This window comes from Monodon monoceros, unplaced genomic scaffold (genome assembly GCF_005190385.1).
Source record: "Monodon monoceros isolate NGI ecotype Baffin Bay Population unplaced genomic scaffold, NGI_Narwhal_1 Super_Scaffold_18, whole genome shotgun sequence".
Lineage (NCBI taxonomy): Eukaryota > Metazoa > Chordata > Mammalia > Artiodactyla > Monodontidae > Monodon > Monodon monoceros.
The window spans coordinates 81,415,717-81,441,781 of NW_021703774.1; the positions used below are offsets into that span (position 1 = coordinate 81,415,717).

The 26,065-nt window shown below is 40.8% G+C and overlaps 1 protein-coding gene across 1 annotated transcript; it reads left to right on the forward strand.

Moving 5' to 3' along the window:
- The first annotated feature begins 2,144 nt into the window (after positions 1-2,144).
- Positions 2,145-9,930, forward strand: BCL2L15 (BCL2 like 15). Its single transcript, XM_029229828.1, has 4 exons — positions 2,145-2,451; positions 2,772-2,893; positions 7,074-7,298; positions 7,938-9,930. The coding sequence occupies exons 1-4, from the start codon at positions 2,325-2,327 to the stop codon at positions 7,953-7,955; spliced, it is 492 nt and encodes a 163-aa protein (XP_029085661.1). The 5' UTR covers positions 2,145-2,324; the 3' UTR covers positions 7,956-9,930.
- Positions 9,931-26,065: the final 16,135 nt, after the last annotated feature.

Consider the following 26,065-nt stretch of genomic DNA (forward strand, 5'->3'; position numbering starts at 1 on the left):
ACACATACAATGAGTGCCCGCCAATGACAGTGGTGCTTTGGAACATTACAAAGGCAATCATTTGCATAGTTCCTGATGACCATTTTACTGCTATGGACCAGCGACTGTTAAATGTCTCCATTCCCTCCTCCTTTTTGAATGGGAGTTCTGTTACAATTATTTTGTCCCTTTCTCATATATTGGGTGTTTGGGGGAGGGGAGACAAAGAACTTTTTTTCTTAGTTATAGGTCTTCATGTTGAGAGGAGCTGTACCCCAGGATCCTCATTCACATGCGGACCTGGTGCAGATGACAAGATCCTGGATTTTGAGCCAATGATATGAGATGAGGCTTTGGGAAAGGGATATTAGTTGTTATCGCCAGAACAGCAGAAAAAATTCTGGCCTCATTTTTCAGTAATAATTAAGAGTACAATATTTGAACTGCAAGAGTGAAGGGTATGTGGGCTGGTAGGGAGGGGAAGGGGTAGTTGGGAGGGTGCTACATTGAAGGCCCAGAGAGAAATAAACAAAGGAGGAAATTTTACCCCACATTGTTCATAAAGGGTATACTGTTTCTGTAGCCTTACAACATTGATTGTACAGATAATGCAAAGGATAGATGAGACTATGCAAAGATTAGATTCCCAAGATGGCATTTGCCCATAAGCATATCAGTAGTGAAATGAGGAAGGTGGTTTATTATTGTGGGAAAAGGTTTATTATTAATGGTAAGACACTTGGTTTTAAATTTCTGTTCTGCCACTTACTGATGCCACTTACCTTGGGCAAGCTATTTAACACCAGTTGGATAGTATCTTATAATTTTTTGTTTTTGTATATTATTTTGGGAGTATGTCATAAATGTACTTGTTGGAATCCTTAACTTGCCAGTGGCTCACTCTAGTGTGAAAGGAGGTTGACCTAGAATTATCTCTGACATTAGAGGTCTGAAAGCTATTTAGTAGAAACTGAAGTTTCAGCCCTAATGATTGATAATGACAAATAAAAATGGCCCTTCAGCTACATAATTCCTGTTCCTAGTCTGAAAGGAATTTATGAGGTTTTTTTTTAGAATGGAATAGAAAGCAGAAGATTGGCTCTGATTATCTTGCAAGCTAGAAATTCCACTTTGAACAACTAACTTACTGTTTATGCTCGAATCTCTTACTAGTTCACCAGGTCAGAATACCTGGAAGGGCTGATAGGTTTGAGTGCTGCTTCTGAGATACAAACCCAGAATCTAGGTGTAGTTACATTAAGAAGGCAGCCACTATGAAGTGTCCAATCCTGAGAACCTGTAAAACGACAATGGAGTCCAACCCTATTAGGAAAATCCCAATTAATTCTATTAGAGAAATCCCAGATCCCTTTTAATCCTGGTCATTAGACCTTGGGCTAAAAGGAAGATATTTAACACTTGCTGTGTGTCAGATACTCTTGGGTCATTCCACATAACATTATCTTATTTAATCCTTGTTATTTCCCTGTGAAATACTTTGTGTTGTCCCCATTTACAATTCCTCAAATGCCCAAATTCTTATTCATCTTTTCAGCTTTTATATATCCTATACCCTCCATCTGGAATGGTCTTATTCCTACTCTTTGCCTAATGAATCCCTGCTTGTCCTTCAGAGCTCGTCTCAGATGTTACTACTCAAGGAAGCCTTCCTTACCCCCAGGTTTGTTTCCTTATTATACACTGTAGTAACACACTATATCTTAATAAGCACAAGAAATTATATGATTAGTCATTTAATATCTGTCATTCATGCTGAAGTATGACCCCATGAGGATGGGAACTGTATCTGTGTCGTTTTTCTGGGTTATTTATAGTGCCAAGTATGTGTAGTTTCTTACACACTGGTACTCAGTAAGTAATCGGTGTGTGATAGTGGCAAATGAATGCCGTAGTCAGGAGTTGAATGCTTGTGTAATAGAACTTCAAAATTTCTTTCTTTAAATTACACCATACCCAGAACCCAGCAGGAAGTTTCTCAGTGTTGCCCAAGAGCTCTTCCTTGACTCTTTCAGTTCTAGATTGGCTATCTAACTATTAAAGTTATTCATTAACCCTAGGTACTGGCTTGGGTGTGGCTCTGAGATAAGGAACTGAAAGTCTTCAACAAACCTCCCTAGCTGTGTGTGGGTGAGCTCTTCAGAGAAGTCCCATATTTCTGAGCAGCTGTCTTGAAGACAGGTGGTGGGAAAGGCTCCAGGACTCCATGTCCCATTAAGTAACTTTACAAGAGGGACACATCTGGTTTACCAGTGTTTCTGACTTCCTTCTGAGCTGAAAACTGCTTTGTTTTGTAGAAAAGCAAAACTTGGCCATAAACACCTAAAATGAAGAGCCCCCGAACCTTTGAGGAGCAAACGGAATGCATTATAGACTCTCTACTCACAGACTTCTTAGGTCCCACTTGTCAGGTTGCTAACCGGACCCTACATTGTGCAGACGAACTAGATTCAGGTAAGGCTCCTGGCCTGAGGTGGTAATTGCAGGTCAACAAGAGAATCTGAATATTCTTACTTATTTCTTCTTAAGTTTCAAAAGGTAAGCTCTAAGCTTTCAGCAATATCTGAAGTCTTTATAGAAGGGAAAGAGATTCCCAGTGAAGGGAGATTTTCTGTCTTCTATTGGTGTTGACAGAATATTGAAGATTTTCTTCGGAGAGAATGATGCCCAAATTGTTTAAAAAGTCTAGAGAACTTTTTTCAATGCCCAGATTCCTGGGACTTGCCATCCCTTCAAGCATTGTGACGAATGTGCCTGTGTTCCCTCTGTTTTAGGAGAGGTCTGCTCTTTTGATGTGGCCATCATTGCTGGTCGCCTTCGGATGTTGGGTGACAAGTTCAATGGAGAATTGGAAGCTCCTGCCAAAAACATCATCGCAGAAACCATTCAGGGACAGGTCAAGTTTCTGCTACTTCCTTCTGTTGTTTGCTGCTTTTTTTCTATTTCAGATATCCTTCTCTTACTACTCCTATATGACTGTGACTAGAAATGTTCTGTGAAAGATTTGGGGGCTTAATGCATCCAAGGAGATACAGCAGGAATTCTTCAACTGCCGATTCTTTAGCAGTTAATCAAAGCCTAGGTGGTATTGAGGTGGAGAGCTTTTGGCATAGGCTGATCAGCCTTCAGATTGTTTCTATTTGTTTTTCATCAGAGCTGTGCTTAATGGCATAGAGTATATATATAGCATTTTATTCTTGGTAAAGCATTTTATTCTTTTATGCACCTGTTTTAATATTTATTTTGCTGGTAGTGGACATCTTTTTTTCCTCAAGGTCCAGCAATAAAATTATATACAGGAAGGATAGGCATTTGACAAATCCGACGCAACAAAGGATAAGTACGGCAGCCACTAGGGCATATCTGGCTTTTCATCAGTGTCCTGATTCCTGGACTTTGTGTGGGATATAAATACCATAGGCAATGTTCTAGAAGAGGTTGTTGATTAATATCAATAATGACAGCTAATGTTAACTCATCACTTACCATGTGCCAGACAGTATTCTAAATGCTTTACGTTTATTATCTCATTTAATCCTTACACCACTCTATGAGGCATTATAGAAACTCTTATCCACAGTGCAACCTCTCTCATCTGTGTGTAACACTGTGAGAGCAAACATTTAACCCATTTTGTCCACTGCTATATTCACACAACCTAGAACAGAACATGATATACAATAGGCCCTCAAAAAGTATTTTCTGACTTAGTATCCATTTAAGCTGATAAGGAAACTGAAGAATAGGGAAATAAGTAATTAGATTATTTAGTAAGTGTTGAAGTTAGGATTTGAACCCAGACTGATTCCAGAGTCACACTTTTTTTTTTAAATTGAGGTAGCATTGCTTTATAACTTTACATAAATTTCATGTGTACAACATTATAATTCCACTTTTGTATACACCACAGCATGCTTGCCACCAAAAGTCTAGTTTCTCTCTGTCACCATAAAATTGACCCCCTTTACCCATTTTGGTTCTTTTTGGTTTTCTAAATTAATTAATTAATATTTTATTTTTGGCTGCGTTGGGTCTTCGTTGCTGTACGTGGGCTTTCTCTAGTTGTGGTGAGCGGCGGCTACCCTTCGTGGTGGTGCGCAGGCCTCTCATTGCAGTGGCTTCTCTTTGTTGTGGAGCACGGGCTCTAGGCGTGCGGGCTTCAGTAGTTGTGGCCCACAGGCTTTGTTGCTCCGTGGCATGTGGGACCTTCCTAGACCAGGGCTCGAACCCATGTCCCCTGTGTTGGCAGGCGGATTCTTAACCACTGTGCCACCAGGGAAGTCCCTCCTTTACCCATTTTGACCTCGCCCTATCTCCTGGTCACCACCAATCTATTCTCTGTATCTCTGTGCTGAACCACACCCTTAACCATTATGCTTTATCTTCCTACTGAATGCAGCTCAGGCAGAACTGGACTTATCACGCCTAATTGCTTGCACTGAAGCTTTCCTCGGTAGCTGGTAGCTGGATCTACTTTTACTTTTTAATTAAAAAAAATTATTTTGGGGCTTCCCTGGTGGCACAGTGGTTGAGAGTCCGCCTGCCGATGCAGGGGACACGGGTTCGTGCCCCGGTCTGGGAAGGTCCCACATGCCGCGGAGCGGCTGGGCCCATGAGCCGTGGCCGCTGGGCCTGTGCATCCAGCGCCTGTGCTCCGCAGCGGGAGAGGCCACAACAGTGAGAGGCCCGTGTACCACAAAAAAAAACAAAACAAAAAAACCCCCAAACAAACAAACAAACAAATTATTTTGGAAACAGCTTCAAACTCACAGAAAAGTTGAATCGTTTGAGAGTAAGTAGCCAACATGTTGTTCCATCACCCCCTTCAAACAAGGACATTCTCTTATATAACCACAGTCTAACCATCAAAACCAGGAATTTAGCATTGATACATTATCATCTCATCCTCAGATCCCGCTCAGATTTTCTCAGACTTTCACTTACAGCTGGCCCTTGAACAACACAGGTTTGAACTGCATGGGTCCACTTATATGCATTTTTTTTCAATAAATAGTACAGTACTACACGATCTGCACTTGGTTGAATCTGCAGATGTGGAACCACAGATACGGAGGGCCAACCATAAAGTTATATGTAGGTTTTCAACTATGCAGGGGATTGTTTCCCCTAACCTCTGAGTTGTTCAAGGGTCACCTGCATAGCAGAAGGATCTAGGTCAGAATCAGATATTGCACTTAGTTGTCATGTCTCTTTCGTCTCCTTCAATTTGGAATAGTTCCTCAGCCTTTCCTTGATTTTCATGACCTTGACCCTTGACGATTATGGGCCAATTATTTTGAAGAATGTCCCTTAACTTGGGTTTGTTTGATATTTCCTCTTGAATCGATACAGGATATGTGCCTTTGGTAGGAATTGCACAGAAGTGTTGCTGTGTTCATTTCACTGCATCCTATCAAGTGGTGCAGATTTCAATTTGTCCCAGTACTGGTGTTAACTTTAATCACTTAAAATAGTGTCTGCAAGGCTTCTTCACTGTCAAGTTAATCTTTTCACCTTTAATTAGTAAGTGTCTTGTAGGGAAGTCCTTTGAAACCATGTAAATGCCCCATTTCTCACCAAAATTTTAATCTATTCATTTATTTATTTTTTATATCAACGTGGACCCATGAATTCCTACTTTATTCAGTGGGTTGTAATCTGTTACTATTATTATTTATCTGTATGCTCAAATTGCCCTAGCTTCCACCTTTCAACCTGGACTGTGTCTTTTTGGCATGTCCCTATCATTCTCTGAGTACTTCTTTAATTTCTGACAGAAGATCTTGTATTTTCCAAGCCCCAGCCTGAAATTAGCCATTCGCCAGGGAGCTCTAGTTTCTTTTAATGGAGAATGCTATTTGGAAGCCAGGATCTAGGTACTCTCACCGTGGATGCCCTTCTCGGCTTGTTTAGGTTCTGACACCCTGCTTTGACCACCGTGGCTCCCCTACACTACACCACAATAGACCTTACTCAGCCCCATCTAATGACTCTTGGATAGAACTTTTGGGGAAGGAAAGAGAAAGAGGAAAAGCTAATCTATTTTTTACTTTAGAGTTTCCCAGACTTCAGTCATTCAAGCCATACCTTTAGAATTTGACCAACTCTGCTATGATGTACTTGGTATTTTTCTTTCAAATCATTTTGTTTTTCCTTTAATCATTTTGTTCATCCTGAGCAAATCATGGGTTTGATTGGCTGCTTAGGTTTTTTCTAATACCCATTACAATAAATTAAAAATACTAAAGTAAGAAAAGTTTATCCATCTACTTTATTTTTCTGTTCTTTTTTTTTTTAACATCTTTATTGGAGTATAATTGCTTTACAATGGTGTGTTAGTTTCTGCTTTATAACAAAGTGAATCAGCTATACATATACATATATCCCCATATCTCCTCCCTCTTGCGTCTTGCTCCCACCCACCCTCCCTATCCCACCCCTCTAGGTGGTCACAAAGCACCGAGCTGATCTCCCTGTGCTATGAGGCTGCTTCCCACTAGCTATCGGTTTTACATTTGGTAGTGTATATATGTCCATGCCACTCTCTCACTTTGTCCCAGCTTACCCTTCCCCCTCCCCATGTCCTCAAGTCCATTCTCTAGTAGGTCTGTGTCTTTATTCCTGTCCTGCCCCTAGGTTCTTCATGACCATTTTTTTCCCTTTAGATTCCATATATATGTGTTACCATATGGTATTTGTTTTTCTCTTTCTGACTTACTTTACTCTGTATGACAGACTCTAGGTCCGTCCACCTCACTACAAATAACTCAATTTCGTTTCTTTTTATGGCTGAGTAATATTCCATTGTATATATGTGCCACATCTTTATCCTTTCATCTGTGGATGGACGCTTAGGTTGCTTCCATGTCCTGGCTATTGTAAATAGAGCTGCAATGAACATTGTGGTACATGACTCTTTTTGAATTATATCCATCTACTTCTTAAGATTACCTTAGATACAACCAATGTGCACTTGCCACTCTTTGAGAAACACTTGCTTTACTGGATTCCTACACCTGCAGCCTACTGTACTTTTTCAGTGATACTCCACTGATAGATCCCATATCTTACCCCAGGCAGGAGCTATACTTCAGGACACAGTTAATTCTCTCAGCAAGGCCTGGTGTGCCCAGGATTCCAGCTTGGCTTATGAGAGAGCCTTTCTGGCAGTGTCAGTGAAACTTCTTGAACGTGTGGTCCGCATGACTCCTGAGATAGCAAGACAGGTGGCTACGCCCATGACAAATATGATCATTGGGAACACTGCCATCCGAGAGTATATCCAGGGCCAGGGAGGTTGGGTAAGTATTTTGGGGCCCCTGGCTTTGCTAGACATTTGCATTGTTTTTGTACTAATCTCTGGGACTCCAATTCGTGGTTCTTTCCATCAGTTGGAAACCATGCAGGGAAACTGGCCTTCCAACTTTGCTGAAAATGCCGGGATGTTTTTGCCATGGAAAAGGGGAGGAGTCAGAAGCTCAGCCAGTGGGTCTTGGACCCCAGAGCCAGGCTGCCTAAAATGTTGACTGCTAACTTTGTCAAGCTAATTTCCACTTCCTGTACATAATCATCTATGAAGTATGTTAGTGGTGGAGTTCTAATCTCAGTGTGACTTTGCTCTACTGGTAAATTTCTGGGTCTTTTTTCCCTAACATCTTTTGGGTGTGTGTTGAGGAAGTTCAGAATCATCTTACTATTATCTAACAAAAAAACGGTTAGTGACATCTGCTGTAGTGGTAACGGTAGGAGGCATTCTAAGTCCATGTCTTAGTAATCATTAGAACATCTGCTCTCTTAGAGCACTCCCCTTCATTTCCAAGATCAGCAGAAGCCTTAGTAAGAGCTCTCTTCCCTGGAGTTATCTGTGGGTCATTCTGGCTTCTTTAAGGAGTTCCTGAAGACCATTCCTTTGACTGTAGGATATTCATTGTCCTTCCTAGGAAAATCTGGAGAGCTGAAGAAGAGGTGGAGCCGTTTTCCAGCCTGAAAAACTTTGATCTTCTTTGACTGATCGGGTGATTGATCTCTGGCAATTTAAACAGAAACAACCAAATCAAAACCTTCTTTCTCTTGGACAGAACTGAACTTAGCTGAATAACCTGTTTTCTACTGATTGTTAAAGTTAGGAGCAGCTCCCAGAGGTCTGTAGAGATTTTATACTTTCTGTTTTTACATGAGTTTTAATGAGGTTTTGTTGAAGCAAAGACCTCCAGACTTAAAGTAGTGACTCGTCAGTAGTGGAATTCCAGGCAACAGGGCAGGCATTTGCTGGAGATACTGTGGGGAAAAGGGAACACACAGTAAACCATTCCTTCAGATTTAGTCCTGCCCTCTGGTAAGGATCTTGTCTACTAATTTTGCAGTCTAAAGGGTTTCAGGGAGATCTTTGGTTAGAAAACCTTGTTATTTTAAGTTGAGGATTTTCTTTTAAATTCATAACCTAAATCTCATGTTAATTTCACCTGAGCCAACTTATTTTATGTATTTTCAAGGCTGGAAGCAAAAAAAATAGCACTTTGTTCATCTGCTCTTCTACTAGGAAGGCCAAAGAGCAATAAAACAGTTGCTGCATTTTTATTGCCACAGGATGCAGGAAGTGCTGGCCCACTTCTGGGACAGTAGGGCCATCCCAGCTTAGATGAGGCTAGCTACATACCACAGTGTTTTTCAAAGTACAGTTTACATACCACTTGCATGTGACCTTATATGTTGCTGATTTCCAGGCCCCATCCGCTAGAGATTCTGATTCTGTAGGGGAGGGCTGGGGCCCAGGTTCCTAACTTTTTAATCAGATCCACTGGTGATTCTAATATACACATAAATTTTGAGAACCGTCACTTTAGAGCAAGGGTTGGGAAATTAGAGCCCACAGGCCCAATCAGCCCACAGCTTTAAAAATTTTTTTTTGTAAAGAAAGTTTTATTGGAATGCAGCTACACTCACTTGTTTACATATTATTTATGGCTGTTTTAGCATCGCAGCAGCAGAGTTGAGTAGTTATAGCAGACACCATATAGCCTGTCCTGTAAAGCTTAAAATATTTACTATCTGGCCCTTCAAGTTTGCAGACCCCTGCTCTAAAGCTAAATGAACATTTCTCCTTGTGTAATTTAAACTCTGTTGCAATCATGATAATTCCAAACAGAGCTGTAGATAGGATAACTCCTTTTTCAGAATTTAGTCTGAGTGTTTGTTAGTTTTTGCATAGTCCACACTTTCTTTAGAACCTTTGGCAAAAGGAGCTCTGTGACTCCTGAGTATTCGATAGAAGGTATACATTTCCCTGGCCCTGCCACAAGTGATTGGAGGTAAAACATATGGTTTCTATGGTCTATCTCATAGCAGTTCTTAATAATCTCATAGATTAGTAGGCAGTCATCAAATAGAGACTTCTTCATCTCTAAGTCCCCAAACCAGACGATTTACCTGAACATCAAGAAGAAAATCACTACTAAAGCATTACTATACCTATTTTTTTAAGAGAGGCGTTAATGGCTTTGGCTAAAGTTTAACAAAGTTAACCACATCCCCTCCCTTCACCCAGCCAGCCATCTGGCTCCCCTAGATACACAGAAATAAAGCTGTAGTGCTGTTAATGTATTCTGACTTTTTCAAGTTATGCTATTTCCTCTATTCTTCGATAAATCGTAATTGGGTTAGTAATCCAGAAATGAGATTTCATGTTTCTCTTTAGTAGAAATTATCTGTTTTTGCTACCAATTTAAGACACTTGATGTATTCCTTTGTCCCTTACATTACTGTAAACTCAGCATGGTGAGTTTTGTGGTATTTGACCTCTTAAGTGAAATCATTATTTTCACTTTGACTAATGCTGTTCTGTTCATGAAATAAAATTCTTCTCTCTATGCATTTGAACTAATTCTCAGCAAGTGCAATCTAAATTGAATGATATAGAAATAAGGAGCAGATTGGTGGCTGCCAGGGGCAGGGGGTCGGGGGTGGGGGGGGGTAGAGGAAACAGGTGAAGGTCGTCAAAGGATACAAACTTCCTATGAGATGAAAAGTTCTGGGGATGTAACGTACAGCATGGTGACTATAGTTAACAATACTGTAATGTATATTTAAAAGTTGCTTAGAGAGTAGATTTTTAAAGTTCTCACCATACACACAAATTGTAGCTATGTGAGATGATGGATATGTTAACTTTGTTATGGTGATCATTTTACTATATCTGTATATCAAATCATTACACTGTATACTTTAAACTTACACAATGTTATAGCTCAATAAAACTGGAAAAAAATAAATTGTAGTATTTTTTTTTTCTGGCCATGCCACACAGCTTGCGGGATCTTAGTTCCCCAGTCAGGGATTGAACCCAGGCCACAGCAGTGAAAGCACAGAGTCCTAACCACTGGACTACCAGGGAACTCCCCTATACTGTAGTATCTTGAGATAGAGGATATGGTGCCCCTGGGGAGTATACCAGGCAAATGGGTAAAGCAGCTCTGGCCTGGGTGTTGTGTTTGTTGTTAGGCCACCCTTTATCCTAGGAATGCTGAAGTGATTTGGGCTGCAAGAAGAAGACACTGTAGCCCAGAGATCAAGAAGGCATTTAGGTTGTCTGATTTTAACAACTTAGTTTCACCATAGACAAATCATGTGACATTGGGCAAGTAATCCAATTTCCTTGTGCCTATGTTTCCACAATAGGGTTATTGTGAGGGACAAAAGATACAGTACACTTTGTCAAGGGCTTAGCCCAGTGCCTGGAATATTTTAAGCACTGCTTAAACAATTTGGAGCCCCTGTGGTTTGGAATTCATAAAGTTCTAGCTTGACTTTTTTCTCTCCATTAACTCTGTCTCCCACAAAGGCAAGCCAATCTTACCTTACCTTTCACCTCAATGTGAGTGATTCCTATGTCTGACTTATTTTCCTTCTTGCTAAACCCATATCCACAAACTCTAATTCTTTATTTCTATCAACCTTTCTTATCCCCACACTTTCCCAGATTGCCATCCAACTAGCTCAAATCCTGTCATTTTTCCCTTCTCCCTCCCTCCAGTCCTACTCCCCCAGTTAGTCTTTCTCACTTATTCCTTCCTTTTTGTCCTGACTCTCCCTACAAGAGTTTATAGGGACTCTTGTCCCTGCTTGGACTACTGGCGAAGGCTTCTAGTTGTGCTTTCAACTGATTGTCCTGTTGCAAGCTTGCCCCATTCCAGTCTGTCCCATATACTGCCACCAAATTGGCCAAAGCTGTGATTTCTTTGTCCCTTGTTCTGATTCAGTTTTCGATATGGTATAATTCATTTTGAAATTTTACATGCCACTGAAGGAGATTTTGAGACTTTAAAAAAATGTATCAGAAGGAGGCATTTACTTTTTAAAAACTATCATTTTCCCAAAGCATTGCTTTGATTATCATTCTCTTAAAATCTTTCAGTGGAACTTTTGAAGATAATTGGATATATTCATTACCTTGATGGTGGCAATGGTGTCATGACTGTCTACGCGTGCCAAAGCTTATCAAACCTACACTTTGAAATGTGTAGTTTATTGTATGTCAACACTACCTCAATAAAGTTGTTTTAAAAAAACAATGGTTTTCCATTTCCCATCAAATAGAGCCTGACTTTTCAGCCTGGTATTCAAGTTCCCCCAGGGTCTGGCCCCAACTGCCCTTTCTATTGTTATGGCTCTACATGTGTGTAGAGCATTTTTCTCAGGCTCTACTCACATCTTCAAGACCCAACTCAAGGGGGTTTTTCAAGATGGTGGAGGAGTAGAAGGATGTGGAGTTTCTGCCTCTCCACAAATGCAACAAGAATACATCTACAGGGCTTTCCTGGTGGCGCAGTGGTTGAGAGTCCGCCTGCCAATGCAGGGAACACGGGTTCGTGCCCCGGTCTGGGAAGATCCCACATGCCGCGGAGCGGCTGGGCCGGTGAGCCATGGCCGCTGAGCCTGCGCGTCCAGAGCCTGTGCTCCGCAAGGGGAGAGGCCACAATGGTGAAAGGCCCTAGTACCGCAAAAAAAAAAAAAAAAAAAAGAATACATCTACAGGCTCCCGACGTGCGCAGCGCAGAGGGCGGGCTGGAAGGCCTGCAGGTTTGCGCCTGCCCGGCTGCATCGAGGCTCCAAGGGGCGCTGTGAACCACAGCAGGTTCTCGGCTGCTCAGTGCTGCATCTGGGGCACGCTGGCCTCAGCCTCCCCCTGCTCCTGCACTGGCTGCAAGGCCTTGTTGGGCCCGGGGGTGCCTCGCTCCTGCAGTCCTGGGCCCACCTCGAGGCTTGCGCACTTATCCGGGAAGCACGGCACGAGGCCAGCGAACGAGTCGCAGCACGGCGGGCTCTCCTCCTGCACTGGGCAGCCCACCGGCTCCCCTGTGCCGCTGCCCAGCCCCACCGGACCCTCCTGCGAGTTCTGACTGACGTAGACCACGATGATGTTGCCCTTGAAATTCATCACCTGCCCGCTGGAAATAAACGTGGAGTTACTGTTTCCAGTCACATTTCCTACAAAGGGAGAGGAAGAGAGAACACGCAGAGGACATGATCCAGCAATCCCACTTCTGGGCATATATCCAGAGAAAACTATGGTTGGAAAGGATACATGTATCCCAATGTTCACTGCAGTGCTGTTTACAAGAGCCAAGACATGGAAACAACCTAAATATCCATCAACAGATGAATGGATAACGAAAATCCATTGTGGTACGTATATACAATGGAATATTACTCAGCCATTAAAAGGAATGAAATAATGCCATTTACAGCAACATGGATGGACCTAGAGATTATCATACTAAGTGAAGTTAAGTCAGACAGAGAAAGACAAATACCATATGATATCACTTAAATGTGGAATCTAAAAAAAATGATACAAGTGAACTTGTTTACAAAACAGAAACAGACTCATAGACTTAGAAAACAAACTTATGGTTACCGAAGGGGAAAGGTGGAGGGGGGGATAAATTGGGGGTTTGGGATTGACATATACACACTACTATATTTTAAATAGATAACCAAAAGAGACCTACTGTATAGCATACGTAACTCTACTCAATGTTGGCAATAACCTAAATTGGGAAAGAATTTGAAAAAGAATAGATATATGTATATGCATAACTGAATCACTTTGCTGTACACCTGAAACTAACACAACATTGTGAATCAACTATCCTCAAATATAAAATAAAAATTAAAAAAAAACATAGACAGGTGCTCATAACATCAAGCGTACTCTACCCTACAGGTCTACTCTCTATTATGCCTATGTCTTTCTGCTCTCACCAGTTACCAAGTTAGTTCTTAAGTCTGTTTTTAACTAGTTGAACCTATTAGGAAATCTAATGAAATACAAGCATACCTCATTTTCTTGCTCTTGAATTTATTGTGCTTTGAAAATACTGCGTTTTTTACAAGTTGAAGGTCTGTGGCAACCCTGCATTGTCAGATGATGGTTAGCATTTTTTGGCAATAAAGTATTTTTAAACTGGAAAAAAAAAAGAATACATCTACAGATGGAACAATTCTCACAGAGCACCGGCTGAACACCATCAGAAGACCTTGGACACTGGAAAGGACAGGAAAGATCCCCACATAACCAGGTAGGACGAAAGAAAAAAGAAGGGAAAAAGAGGAGAGGAAGCAGCATGGGGCCTGTGCCCCTTGGTGGGGAGCTGAGGAAGAGGAGAGGTTCCTACATCTGGGGAAGCCCCCTCACCAACATGGAAATCAGTTGGGACAGAAGGGGAACATCTGAGGCTGTCAGAGGAGGGTGAAATGGCTGGTCTGTGGCAGCCAGGACAGGACAGAGTGTGACCTACACAGATGGTCTGTGCCACATCCCTGCGTGCCCCAGACTGGGACATGTGTCTGCTGGTGTGCACAAGGGCTGGGAGCTGGAATGTGGGTATTGGAGAGCAAACCCAGGGAGAAGACTGCTGTTGGCTGTGAGGAGACAGACTGAGGGGACGGGAGGGAGGCAATTGCAACCGGAATGCTTATGGAGGAAACCTGGACTGCCACAGAAGCCAGGTGCCACTGTTGAGTGACACGCAGGGGGTGGAGCCGCCATTGCAGCTTCTCTCTTCCCATGCGCCACCCCCTGTCCCCCCAAGTGCTAGGAAAGGTCCCCACAGAGGCTGCACGCACACACCTGCCACCAGGTGCTAGGAGAAGCCCCTACTGTGGCTGGCTTTCTCGTGCCTACCCCTGGGCACTAGGAAGGGCCTCCGCCAGGGCTGATCCTCTCACAATGGCCACTGAGTGCTGGGAAAGGCTCCTACTAGGCCCAGATCTCTCATGCCCATGGCCACCGGCTTCCCCGGGCACCTCCTCACTGACAGGACTGGATCTCTCACAGCTGCCAACCCCCCAAACCCTGCGCACCTGTCACTTCCGGGGCTCCCACAACCCCAGCAGCCATGCCACCTCTACATCTTGTCGTCACCAGGGCAGACCCGAGTGCTCCAGGGCAGCTTCAGGAGCAGACCCCTGTGGGTGGCGCATGTGCAGAGCTGGGACTAAAATCACAGCTGAGCCCAAGGGGCGGGGCAACTAAGGAAGAGGAATGAAAATCTTTACATGCAGCTGCACAAGTCACAGATTAAATCCCCGCAATCAACTTGGTAAACCCTGCATATATGAAATATCTGAATGGACAGTGAGTGTTCCCACAACTGAGACTGGGGGCAAATACAAGTGACAGTTGGGCCAGGTCAGAGTCTGAGCTACTGACACAGTGCCCAGAGTGGGTCCAGAGACCTACCCAGAGGTACTGGAGGCCTCCTAGGGAAGTGGAGGTTGGCTGTGACTCACGGTGGGGGCAAGGACACTGACAGCTGAGACCCCAGGAAAATATTATTATTACTATTTTTTTTAATGTTTTGTTCTGTTTTTTAAAATTATTATTTTATTTTTTATTAAAATTTTTTTATTATGTTTTTTACTTTTCTGCTTTTACTTTTCTTTTTTGGTGTTTTCTGTTTTTTCCTTCTTATGTTTTGTTTTTAATCTTTTTAAAATCATTTTTGTGTTTATGTTTTCTTTGCTTTTTGTGTGTGTGTGCATTTGCTTTTGTTTTGTTTCTTGTTTTTGTTAGTTTTGTTTTTAATTGTTTGATCTCGTTTTTTGGGTTCTTTTATTTGTCTGGTTGTTCTCTTGTGTTTTGTTTCCTTTGTTTTTGTTTCTTTTTTTGTATGTGTGTGTGCTTCTAGTTTTTGTTTTTGTTTGTTTGGTTTCGCTTTTACCATTTGTCTTGGGTTTTATTTGTTCCTTTGTTTTCTTTTTTTTAAACTGTTGTTGTTACTGTTTGTTTTTGTCTTTGCTATTTGTCTTGGGTTTTGTTAGTCTGTTTTCTTCCCCCCACCTTATTTAATTTATTTTTTTGCCTTGCAGCTTGCAGCATCTTGGTTCCCTAGCCAGGGGTTGGGCCTGAGCCTCTGGGGTGGGAGCACCCGAGTCCAGGATGCTGGACTGCCAGAGAATTCCTGGCCCCAGGGAATATTAATCAGCAACAGCTCTCCAGGAAGTCTCCATCTCAACTCCAAGACCTGTACCCACCTAACTGCCTGCAAGCTCCAGTGTTGGATGCCTCATGCCAAACAACAAGCAAGACAGGAACACAAACCCACCCATCAGCAGACAGGCCTAAAGTCATATTAAGCTCATAGACCCACCAAAACACGCCACCTGACGTGACCCTCCCCATCAGAAGGACAAGATCCAGCTCCACCCACCAGAGCACAGGCACCAGGAAGCCTACACAAGCCACTGGACCAACCTCAACCACCGGGGGCAGACACCAGAAGCAAGAGGAACAATGACATTGAAGCCTGTGGGAAGGAGACATCAAAAACAGTAAGTTAGACAAAATGAGAAGACAGGGAAATATGTTGCAGACGAAGGAGCAAGGTAAAAACTGACAAGACCAAATAAATGAAGAGGAAATAGGCAGTCTACCTGAAAAAGAATTCAGAGTAATGGTAATAAAGATGATCCAGGATCTTGGAAATAGAATGGAGGCATGGCTCGAGAAAATACAAGAAATGTTTAACAAGGACCTAGAAGAACTAAAGAGCAAACAAACAGTGATGAACAACACAATAACTGAAATTTAAAATACAGTGGAAGGAATCAATACCAGAATAACTGAGGCAGAAGAACAGATAAGTGAACTGGAAGATAGAATAGTGGAAATAACTGCCACGGAGCAAAATGAAGAAAAAAGAATGAAAAGAAATGAAGACAATCTGAGAGACCTGTCTCTAAGATTATAGTCGAAAACTTCCCTAACATGGGAAAGGAAATAGCCACCCAAGTTCAGGAAGCACAGAGAGTCCCATACAAGTTAAACCCAAGGAGAAACATGCTGAGACACATATTAATTAAGCTAACAAAAAGTAAATACAAAGAAAAAATATTAAAAGCAGCAAGGGAAAAGCAACAAATAACATACAAGGGAATCCCCATAAGGTAATCACTGATTTTTCACCAGAAACTCTGCAGGCCAGAATAGAGTGGCAGGATATATTCAAAGTGATGAAAGGGAAAAACCTACAACCAAGATTACTCTACCCAGCAAGGATCTAATTCAGATTCAACAGGGAAATCAAAAGCTTTACAGACAAGCAAAAGCTAAGATAATTCAGCACCACCAAACCAGCTTTACAACAAATGCTAAAGGAACTTATCTAGGTGGGAAACACAAGAGAAGGAAAAAGATCTACAAAAACAAACCCAAAACAATTAAGAAAATGATAATAGGAACATACATATTGACAATTACCTTAAATATAAATGGATTAAATGCTCCAACCAGAAGACACAGACTGGCTGAATGGATACAAAAACAAGACCCATATATAAGCTGTCTACAAGAGACTGACTTCAGACCTAGGGACACATACAGACTGAAAGTGAGGGGATAGAAAAAGATATTCCATGCAAATGGAAATCAAAAGAAAGCTGGAGTAGCAATTCTCATATGAGACAAAATAGACTTTAAAATAAAAACTATTACAAGAGACAAAGAAGGACACTACATAATGATCAAGGGATCAATCCAAGAAGAAGATATAACAATTGTAAATATTATGCACCTGACGTAGGAGCACCTCAATACATAAGGCGAATGCTAACAGCCATAAAAGGGGAAATCAACAGTAACACGATTATAGTTGGGGACTTTAACACCCCACTTTCACCAATGAACAGATCACCCAAAATGAAAATAAATAAGGAAACACAAGCTTTAAATGACACATTAAACAAGATGGACTTCACTGATATTTATAGGACATTCCATCCAAAAACAGCAGAATACACTTTCTTAAGTGCACACAGAACATTCTTCAGGATAGATCACATCTTCTGTCACAGATCAAGCCTTGGTAAACTTAAGAAAACTGAAGTCATATCAAGCATATTTTCTGACCACAACACTAGGAGATTAGAAATCAATTACAGAAAAAAAAACAACTGTAAAAAACGCAAACACATGGAGGCTAAACAATATGCTACTAAATAACCGAGACATCACTGAAGAAGTCAAAGAAGAAATAAAAAAATACCAAGAAACAAATGACAATGAAAACACGACAACCCAAAACCTATGGGATGCAGCAAAAGCAGTTCTAAGAGGGAAGTTTATAGCAATACAATCCTACCTCAAGAAACAAGAAAAATCTCAAACAACCTAACCTTACACCTAAAGCAACTAGAGAAAGAAGAACAACAACAAAAAAATTAGTAGAAGGAAAGAAATCATAAACATCAGAGCAGAAATAAATGAAATTGAAACAAAGAAAACAACAGTAAAGGTCAATATAACTAAAAGCTGGTTCTTTGAGAAGGTAAACAAAATTGATAAACCTTTAGCCAGACTCATCAGAAAAAAAGGGAGAGGACTCAAATCAATAAAATTAGAAGTGAAAAAGGAGAAGTTACAACTGACACCACAGAAATACAAAGGATCATAAGAGAATACTATGAGCAACTATATGCCAATAAAATGGACAACCTGGAAGAAATAGACAAATTCTTAGAAAAGTACAACCTTCCAAAACTGAACCAGGAAGAAACAGAAAATATAAACAGACCAATCACAAGTAATGCAATTGAAACTGATTAAAAATCTTCCAGCAGGGACTTCCCTGGTGATGCAGTCGTTGAGAATTCACCTGCCAATTCAGGGGACACGGGTTGAATTCCTAGGCCAGGAAGATCCCACATGCTGTGGAGCAACTAAGCCCGTAACAGCCCATGGAGCCTGTTCCTAGAGCCCGTGCGTCACAACTACTGAGCCCACGAGCCACAACTACTGAAGCCCATGCACCTTAGAGCCCGTGCACCACAACTACTGAGCCCACACACTGGAACTACTGAAGCTGGCATGCTCTAGGTCCCACATGTCGCAACTACTGAGACTGCATGCTGCAACTACTGAGACTGCATGCTGCAACTACTGAAGCTGGCGTGCCTAGAGCCCGTGCTTGCAACAAGAGAAGCCACCGCAATGAGAAACCCGTGCACCACAACAAAGAGTAGCCCCACTCGCCGCAACTAGAGAAAGCCTGCACACATAAATGAAGACCCAACGCAGCCAAAAATAAGAAAACAAAAAACAAAAAAACAAAGACTTGAGTCCTTTAAAAAAGAAATTTTCCAGCAATCAAAAGTCCAGGACCAGACAGCTTCACAGCCATATTCTATCAAACATTTAGAGAAGAGCTAACACCTATCCTTCTCAAGCTCTTCCAAAAAATTGCAGAGGGAGGAACACTCCCAAACTCATTCTATGAGGCCACCATCACCCTGATACAAAAACCACACAAAGATATCACAAAAAAAGAAAATTACAGATCAATATCACTGATGAACATAGACGCAAAAATCCTCAATGAAATACTAGCAAACCAAATCCAACAACACATTAAAAGCATCATACACCATGATCAACTGGGATTTATCCCAGGGATGCAAGGATTCTTCAGTATATGCAAATCAATCAATGTGAGACACCATATTAATAAATTGAAGAATAAAAACCACATGATCTGACTTCCCTGGTGGCACAGTGGTTAAGAATCACCTGCCAATGCAGGGGACACAGGTTCCAGCCCTGATCCCAGAAGATCCCACATGCTGCAGAGCAACTAAGCCTGTGCACCACAACTACTAAACCTGTGCTCTACAGCCTGTGAGCCACAACTACTGAGCCCACATGCCACAGCTACTAAAGCCCGTGTGCCTAGAGCCTGTGCTCCACAACAAGAGAAGCCACCATGATGAGAAGCCCGTGCACCACAACAAAGAGTAGCTCCCGCTCGCTGCAATTAGAGAAGGCCCATGCACAGCAACAAAGATGCAGTGCAACCAAAAATAAGTAAATTAAAAAAAAAAAAACCACATGATCATCCCAATAGATGCAGAAAAAGCTTTTGACAAAATTCAACACCCATTTATGATAAAAACTCTCCAGAAAGTGGGCATAGAGGGGAACCTACCTCACCATAATAAAGGCCATATATGACAAACCAACAGCAAACTTTATTCTCAATGGTGAAAAACTGAAAGCATTTCCTCTAAGATCAGGAGCAAGACAAGGGTGTCCACTCTCACCACTATTATTCAACACAGTCTTGGAAGTCTTAGCCACAGCAATCAGAGAAGAAAAAGAAATAAAAAGAATCCAAATCAGAAAAGAAGAAGTAAAACTGTCACTCTTTGCAGATGACATGATACTATACACAGAAAATCCTAAATATGTCACCAGAAAACTACTGGAGCCAGTGAATTTAGTAAAGTCACAGGATACAAAGTTAATCACAGAAATCTCTTGCATTCCTATACACTAACAATGAAAGATCAGAAAGAGAAATTAAGGAAACAATCCCATTTACCATTGCAACAAGAAAGAATAAAATACCTAGGAATAAATCTATCTAAGGAGGCAAAATACCTGTATGCAGAAAACTGTAAGATGTTGATGAAAGAAATCAAAGATGACACAAACAGATGGAGAGATATACCATGTTCTTGGATTGGAAGAATCAATACTGTGAAAATGACTATACTACCCAAAGCACTCTACAGATTCAATGCAATCCTTATCAAACTACCAATGGCATCTTTCATGGAACTAGAACAGAAAATTTTACAATTTGTTTAGAAGCACAAAAGACCCCGAATAGCCTAAGCAATCTTGAGAAAGAAAAATGGAGCTGGAAGAATCAGGCTCCCTGACTTCAGACTATACTACAAAGCCACAGTAATCAAGACAATATGGTACTGGCACAAAAACAGAAATATAGATCAATGGAACAGGATAGAAAGCCCAGAGATAAACCCACACACATATGGTCACCTAATCTATGACGAAGGCGGCAAGAATATACAATGGAGAAGAGACAGCCTCTTCAATAAGTGGGGCTGGGAAAATTGGACAGCTACATGTAAAAGGATGAAATTAGAACACTCTAACACCATTCAGAAAAATAAACTCAAAATACATTAAAGACCTGAATGTAAGGCCAGACACTATAAAACTCTTAGAGGAAAACATAGGCAGAACACTCTTTGACATAAATCACAGCAGGATCTTTTTTGACCCACCTCTTAGAGTAATTAAAATAAAAACAAAAATTAACAAATTGGACCTAATGAAACTTAAAAGCTTTTGCACAGCAAAGGAAACTGTAAACAAGACAAAAAGACAGCCCCCAGAATGGGAGAAAATATTTGCAAATGAAGCAATGGACAAAGGATTAATCTCCAAAATATACAAACAGCTCACACAGCCCAATATCCAAAAAACAAACAACCCAATCAAAAAATGGGCAGAAGACCCAAATAGACTTTTCTCCAAAGAAGACCTACAGATGGCCAACAAACTCATGAAACAATGCTCAACATCACTAATTATTAGAGAAATTCAAATCAAAACTACCATGAAGTATCACCTCACACCTGTCAGAATGGCCACCATTTAAAAATCTACAAACAATAAATGCTGGAGAGGGTGTGGAGAAAAGGGAACTCTCTTGCACTGTTGGTGGAAATGTAAATTGATACAGCCTCTATGGAGAAAAGTATGGAGCTTCCTTAAAAAATTAAAAATAGAACTACCATATGACCCACAAATCCCACTACTGGGCATATACCCAGAGAAAGCCATAATTCTAAAAGACGCATGTACCCCAGTGTTCACTGCAGCTCTATTTACAACAGCCAGGACACGAACACAACCTAAATGTCCATCAACAGGAATGGATAAAGAAGATGTGATACATCACATTGTATGGAATATTACTCAGCCATAAAAAGGAACGAAATTGGGTCATTGGTAGAGACGTGGATGGACCTAGAGACTGTCATACAGAGTGAAGTAAGTCAGAAAGAGAAAAACAAATATCGTGTATTAACGCATATATGTGGAATCTAGAAAAATGGTACAGATGATCTTATTTGCAAAACAGAAACAGAGACACAGAGAACAAACGTATGGATACCAAGGGGGGAAGGGAGGGGGCAGAATTAATTGGGAGATTGGAGTTGACATATATACACTGTTGATATAATGTATAAAATAGGTAACTAATGAGAACCTACTGTATAGCTCAGGGAACTCTACTCAGTGCTCTGTGGTGACCTAAATGTGAAGGAAATCCAAAAAAGAGGGGATATATGTATACGTACAGCTGATTCACTTGGCTTTACAGTAGAAACTAACACAACATTGTAAAGCAACTATACTCTAATACAAATTAATTAAAAAACAAAACAAAAAACAAACAAACAGGGCTTCCCTGGTGGCGCAGTGGTTGAGAGTCCGCCTGCTGATGCAGGGGATACGGGTTCGTGCCCCGGTCTGGCAGGATCCCACGTGCTGCGGGGCAGCTGGGCCCGTGGGCCATGGCCGCTGGGCCTGCGCGTCCGGAGCCTGTTCTCCGCGATGGGAGAGGCCACAGCAGTGAGAGGCCCGCATACCAATAAAAAACAAAAAGCAAACAAACAAAAAAACAAACAAAAAACAAAAGTGGAGTGGAGCTTTAGTGAATAGCTTCTTTCAACACTCACATTGTGTTACAAACTTAAACTGTGTTTCCTACTTTAGCATTCTAATCATTCCATGAGATGAGTCCTTTTATATTTTGTTTGGGGAAAAATAAATTAAAATTTTAAAGTGTAAAGAAAAAGGCATAAGGATTAAAAAGAAAGCAAAATATATGGAAATACAGTTGTTGAAGTATTTTTAAATATTTGTGATATAAAAATGCATAGAATTCCCTATTAACAAATTAATATTAAACCTAAAAAAAAAAAAGACCCAACTCAAATGTCACTTCCTCCATGAAGACTATCCAGATAATCCAAGTAAGAAGTGATCTTTGCCTTCTCGTTTTTTTGTTTTTCTGACTCTGACCCTGACCCTGACTGCCTTCTCATAATTTTGGTTGCACCACATTTATGGTCTTATCACAAATGGTCTTCAATTATAGTTTTTTGTTTACTTACCTTCCCTGCTAGAATAAAGGATCCTTGAATGAGGACAATTTGTTGTTCACTGCTGTATCTCCCCTCTTCTCCATTCTCTTGCATGTATACAGACCTCATAAATATTCATTAAATGAACAAATGAAGGAAAACTAAATAAACAATCAAATGAAAGATGAGACTTCAGGTTTGATTATATTTTGAACAAGACTCCAAGCCTCACTAAGAGCTCCAACTCTCTATTTAAAAAAAAAAAAAGGTAAATCGCTTCAATTGCAAGTATCAGTTGACCTTTGTCTCTTGAGGACTGTTTCTGAAACCAAAGGCAGAGTGTGATTCCCTGTGCGGTATGTGGGAAGCTGACTATGAAGCTCACGACGGGTGGATTGAAGAGCATGATGAGGTCTCAGAATGCTGTAGTGACAAGAAGCCGATTGGAAAATGGGTAGGGGATTTTCCTGTTGTGGATGATGTGAAAACATGAGCAAAGCAAACAAGCTGTGTTAGAAGTGTTTTATAAGCCTCCTCTGTGTCCATTTCTAAAAGGACAAGCAGTCGATTCTGGAGATAAAGGAGGTCATTTTTTCCCAGCCATCGCAGCCCTTTGGGGATGGACTCTGCTTCAGTAATAGCATCATTCCTTTTGTAATAATAGCCCTGCTGCTTGGGCAGCAGCATTCAGGGAAGTACTGTTTGCCAGGTTCCTAGTCCTCCTCGTAGGAAAGGACCATCTGCTCCTGGCATAGCAAAGGTGCCCAGCCAGAGATAAGCAGAGACTGTGCCAGGCGGGAGACCTGGAGTAACTGATGGAGTGAGTCAGAGTGGCTCTCACACCAAGGCCTAACCACAATAGTTATTTATCACAGTAGAGCTATTTTAGGTATGCTCAAAACCATGTGAAGCACTGTGGGTTACACAAATGTATAGAAGACACTATCATTGCCCTGGATAAGCTTAAAACTGTGAGGGGCATTTTATATGCTTTCTTTTGAATAAATTCCTCTTTTATATAAACTTACGAGAGACAATGAACATGTGAAGAAACTAAGAAAACTTCTATAGCTGAATATAAATATTTATATTGAAGGGATTCAGGTCATAGTGAGATGGAGTTAGGGGCAGGATTTTTGAAGAAAAGAGTAACTAGCTTTTATGGCTTTATCCTGGTGAAAATTGGGGAAATGACGAGAAGTGGCCAAAGAAAAAAGTTCTTAAGAAATTTTATCCAGCCTTAGTTACCAGGAGAGACTAGATTGGAAGGTACATACATAGGAAGATGACTAAGAGCTTATCGCTGCACGAATCCAGCTGTGAAATGGGGATGGTGGTTAACATGGGAACGGAAAAGACAGGTTGAATTTGAGAGTCATTGAAGAGAAAGGACCAAGAGACCTTGGTAACCAAGAGGATGCTTACAAAGTACTGACTGTTTCACGGATAATACACAAAGGCCACATCAAATCAATGACCTTGGGGATGTAGGGGAAGGCAGGAGTAGTGAAACTGAGGCAAAGATCGGTAAGTGGCTTTCCAAGGGTAAAACATGCCTCCCGCAGGAAGAAGGATGTTCTGAGAAAATTGAATGTCGTTCCTATTAACTAGTTTATGTTGTCCTAATAATCCCCCCGCGTTCTTTTTGGTTAAAGATTCTTTGTCATCGAACTCCCGACCTCCATGACACTGATCTTTCCTCTTAGACTGGCACATTTCCCTCTTGCTGGAACAGGTGACAGTGTAATCAGGGCACTCCTCCCTGTTGCCATCTTCCTCCTGAACAAACACCTTAGCCAGATGAGGAGGCAGTGAGATGCTCCTTCCTCACTCTTCTTCAGGCACTGCAGTTTTACTTTCCAGTAGAACTCACCCTTGACGGTTCTGATAAAGTGTTTATGAGTCTTTTACTGCACGGAATTGTTGTGTTCACTTAGGGTTTATGTCAGACTGGTTTAAATGGTTCACTGTAAATTCTTCAGTTCTTTTAGGTTTTTGCTAGTCTTTGCTGAATGACTTGTTTCCCTTCCCCAGCTCTTGATCTTCCCACAAGATACAAATGAGTCAACAGAATCTTCATCAAAAAGAAAAAGACAAATACCGTATGCTAACACATATATATGGAATTTAAGAAAAAACAATGTCTTGAAGAACCTAGGGGTAAGACAGGAAAAAAGACACAGACCTACTAGAGAATGGACTTGAGGATATGGGGAGGGGGAAGGGTAAGCTGTGACAAAGCGAGAGAGAGGCATGGACATATATACACTACCAAATGTAAGGTAGATAGCTAGTGGGAAGCAACCGCATAGCACAGGGAGATCAGCTCGGTGCTTTCTGACAGCCTGGAGGGGTGGGATAGGGAGGGTGGGAGGGAGGGAGACGCAAGAGGGAAGAGATATGGGAACATATGTATATGTATAACTGATTCACTTTGTTATAAAGCAGAAACTAACACACCATTGTAAAGCAATTATACTCCAATAAAGATGTAAAAAAAAAAAAGAATTATGCTCCTATTGTCCTCCAGTATCTGTAGAAAGAAGTGTGAAAAATTAAGTGGTAATTAAACATAAAACAAGTGTTTTGTTTTCACCCTCAGTTTGTTTTTTGCTTGCTTGAGTCGTCTGCTCAGGAAATGGCCTTTCAGCTAAGTGGGTTTTTGAGGTTTGGTTATTTCACGGTTTTTCTATATCCTTTGGGTTTAGAGTGGAACAGAATCCTAAGCATTGCTGCTTGCTTTTAAAGAAGATCTGCACTTCTGCTAAGACACTATTTTCAGATCCTCATATGTTGGATCTCAGCAAGTTTTTCTTTCTTACCTAATATCTATCTCCATCTTATCCCTCCCTAAGTTGAGAATAAACTTAGAGAGAGATTGTTCTGAAATATAGGCTTGAGGAAAGTAGACTTGAATTTTATTTTATTAGCTATCTTTTTGTTTATTCATTAGTAAATTTCTTGTTTTGATGGAAGTGAAGACATGCTAAGGTGACAGATTATGAAACTATATGTCTTTTAGTTGTCCAAATATAGAAAATCACTTTCCTTTTAGGGTTATGCTTTGCTACTTTGCAAATAAGTTTGGAATATTTTAATTTTTATCAGTAATTAAGTCTATATCTTAGTTCTGAGATGCCTTATAAACTGGTTAAGAGTGTCTTTCACCATGTTCTGGCTTGTTCATTATTGTATATGCAGCCCCTAACATAGTACTTAGCATTCAGGGGATACTCAATAAATTTGTTGAACAAATTAATGCATTATTGTAGGTCTTTTTCTAATTAAAAATGGCATGATAATTTTAAAAGAAGAACTTAAAAAAATCTTTAATCCCAACCCTTCTGCAATTGATTCTGTTTTGCATCTTTTAGTCTTCATTTAACAATGTGCATACTTTTACATGGTTTTGGTTATTGTGAACTTGAAATTTTGTCTTTAAAAATTTTTTCCCATATTTTGTGCTTTTAAAAAGCCAAATTAAATTGCATTATTTAGAGCAGCAAGAAATTCTCCTAAATTTAATGATAGTTAGGAATAGTTTGAGAACTACTATTCTACTCTCATCAAATATTGTTGAGGATATGGTTCATTTTAATTTATTATGTGG

Coding starts and splice junctions, on each gene's coding strand:
- BCL2L15 (XM_029229828.1), top strand. CDS start 2,325: ATGAAGAGCCCCCGAACCTTTGAGGAGCAAACGGAATGCATTATAGAC. Junction 2,452..2,771: donor TGCAGACGAACTAGATTCAG/GTAAGGCTCCTG, acceptor CCTCTGTTTTAG/GAGAGGTCTGCTCTTTTGAT. Junction 2,894..7,073: donor CAGAAACCATTCAGGGACAG/GTCAAGTTTCTG, acceptor ATCTTACCCCAG/GCAGGAGCTATACTTCAGGA.